Source organism: Limulus polyphemus, unplaced genomic scaffold (assembly GCF_000517525.1).
Source record: "Limulus polyphemus unplaced genomic scaffold, Limulus_polyphemus-2.1.2 Scaffold6138, whole genome shotgun sequence".
Taxonomy (NCBI): domain Eukaryota; kingdom Metazoa; phylum Arthropoda; class Merostomata; order Xiphosura; family Limulidae; genus Limulus; species Limulus polyphemus.
In genome coordinates, this window is record NW_013671748.1 from 3,111 (window position 1) to 6,302 (window position 3,192).

At 35.2% G+C, this 3,192-nt stretch overlaps 1 protein-coding gene across 1 annotated transcript in view; it reads left to right on the plus strand.

Annotated features, from left to right (window-relative positions):
- The first annotated feature begins 229 nt into the window (after positions 1-229).
- LOC111089406 overlaps positions 230-3,192 on the plus strand; it is a 5,160-nt gene continuing 2,197 nt past the window's right edge. The window contains exon 1 of the mRNA XM_022401843.1: positions 230-880. Within this exon, the coding sequence (XP_022257551.1) occupies positions 230-880 (651 nt within the window). The remainder of the gene's footprint in view (positions 881-3,192) is intronic.

Sequence of the window (3,192 nt, forward strand, 5' to 3'; positions counted from 1 at the left end):
CCAACTGTTTAATCAAGTTTTCAGTTAACATCACGTTTTTTCTCGATAATTATATATTTAAGCACTACGCGATATTACCTAAGGTTCTGTGCGCATATCTAAAACTATCGCTGACTAGACATTGTCTTTGTATTAACGTTATCTTCCTGGTTCGAACTCTACACCAATTTAGTGTGTTATCATTTTAGCTCGTATGCCAGTGAAGGGTAAACTTTCAGATCGGTTTACCATGGCCAACACAATCAACAGTGTGTATTCACTAGTTTTGGAACGTGAGTTAGACAAATTACACCAAGAAACTGGAATAGCATCACTCTCATATTTAGGTTCTCAAGTATCTCGGGGAATAGCTGAAGTTCGAAGAGCCTACCTAGTTAAATCTCTTAGGAGTGGAACAACTTTTGTGGACTATGGAGATGTAAGAAACCGTATAGCTTACTTATACAAGTTTGCTATGTTTCATACTGCAATAGCAGAATATCTTTTTACGTTTCTATACAATACATCTGTTTTATTCCAAGAGACAATCATCAAACGTAGCTCTACACTGAAAATCTGTTCCATAGGAGGAGGTCCAGGGAGCGAAATGTTTGGAATAATACTAGCCCTACAGAAACTTTTCCCTCCAGACACAATCCATGCTACTGTAATTGACATTTGCGAAGCCTGGAAAGAAACGTTTTATTTCCTGCTAATTGTTTTAGAAGCTCAACTGAAGGACTTGGACTTTAAGCGCAAAAGTCTCGTCTGTGAAGATTTATTTAACAGAGTGTGGTCGTATGAAATAGAAGAAGAAATTACAAGTGCAGACATCGTTACTATGATGAAGTTTGTTTCAACTATAGCTTGGGATGAACAAATGTGCGAGCACGTGTTAATGGTATTGTATTATTAGAATAATTAATTATTTGATTTAACCTGGCTTTCGTATGCTGAGCAAGAAATATTACTCTAAACGTTATGTTTGAGTGCATTATGATATTGGAAACATATTCCTGTATTAATCTATATTTTTTTTTATAGATAACATACGACCAACATCAATTTCCAAACGTATTGAATATTACACGATCAGCTCGTAATGGGCTAAATTTAAACTTGCATTCAGATCCCGTGATGCACTAACACCTAAAGGTAAACAGAGTTATTTATAGTGAAGGTGCTACAGGGGAAAACCTCAGAGGTGTTTAAAAAAGAAATGGATATTAGATTCTGCATTGGTGGGGTGAAAGTTTCGAAACAATTCAGGCCCTCCCCGTATTTACACCAAATCACCATGGTGATGACGTAGACGTATTAATATCATAAATCAATCAATACTTGGTTACTGTGAACTGTAAGATGTGTTATAACTGTACAGGCAACCCACTTAGGACGTCGAAGAGAGGTCAGGACTACAGGTCTTGACCTCTGATGTTCTAAGAAAATTCATGGCTTCTGGATTTCATGCGATCCATAATCTGCTCATTAAACTGTGAATGGAACAATGGATCCTTGAGATCAGAAACTTGGGTGAAGAACAATGATGGAGAGTCTCTCCACGTTCTGGTCATTGTTTACTTGAAAAAGACAGATGTCAGCATACCTTCGTAAACTCAAGTAAAAAAAAATATATCGTTAAAGATACACCAACCGAATTAATAAAAACAGGGATGTCAGTATGTTTACACGAGCTCAAGTCAGAAAGTGGAACATAAACATACATAAATCAAAGTCATAAAGTGGAACATAAACATACATAGATCAAAGTCAGAAAGTGGAACATAAACATACATAAATCCAAGTCAGAAAGGGGAACATGAACAAACATAAATCCAAGTCATAAAGTGGAACATAAACATACATAGATCAAAGTCAGAAAGTGGAACATAAACATACATAAATCCAAGTCAGAAAGGGGAACATGAACAAACATAAATCCAAGTCATAAAGTGGAACATAAACATACATAAATCCAAGTCATAAAGTGGAACATAAACATACATAAATCGAAGTCATAAAGTAGAACATAAACATACATAAATCGAAGTCAGAAAAGGAAATGGCAATATACTTATAAGAGACCAAGTCAGAAATGGAAATGTTAATGTATTTGCAATATCTGAAAGGGGGGAAGATTAGCTTCAATATAACTATACAAGAGATAAATATATTACAGATTAAACATTGCTCTGAGATCCAGCTTTGCTGAACTAATTAAACTAACGTGATATTCTTATGTTATTTCTTATTATTCTTCAAACGCTTTCCAGAAATTACTGATATTTTTAAGAACAGTTCGTATTAAAACAAAGCATAATGTCTTCTTGGTTGTCAGTTACTCTCTGTGTAACAGTAATTAGCAAGGGTCGTCATCATGATAAGAATCTATTATTGCATTTCCTACACTTTTACGCTTTAGACAATGAAATCTCTCTAAACTATGATAAGGATGTCAAAACCAAAACAAGAACATCACTAAAGGTTATTTTTTATAACATGACTAAAGTTTATCACATGAATGAGTATATAAACTAACAACATTTGTATAGATTATTTTTGTCAATCTTATTTCAGTTATTCGGTTAAGAATTGAGACAATAAAAGAGATGATAAGAAGCGTATCTTTTGAAGATAAACTGCATCTAATAAATCCAAAATGTACAGCGGTTATACGTTGTTGTTTTTTAATTTCGCGCAAAGCTACACGAGGGCTATCTGCGCTAGCCGTCCCTAATTTAGCACTAGAGGGAAGGCAGCTAGTCATCACCACCCACTGCCAACTCCTGGAGCTACTCTTTTACCAACGAATAGCGGGATTGACCGTCACATTATAACGCCCCCACGGCTGAAAGGGCGAGCATGTTTGGTGTGACGGGGATTCGAACCCGCGACCCTCAGATTGCAAGTCGAGTGCCTTAACCACCTGGCCATGCCGGGCCGACGCGGTTATACGTATAGTCTAGTTTAAAGTTTGAGTTAAATAATTCCAGCTACTCTTATAACCAACGATGAATGTGTACATTGTTTTAAAATATATTTGTTATTTTTCGGTACGAGAAATGATGGATAAAATGTTATTTACATCTGATGTTATGACAGAATGATGTAGAAAGTGTATAATGAACAATTAAAATTACATGTTCACACACACATATACATATATAATACTTTAACTGTAACATGTTCACACACATATATAATACTTTAACT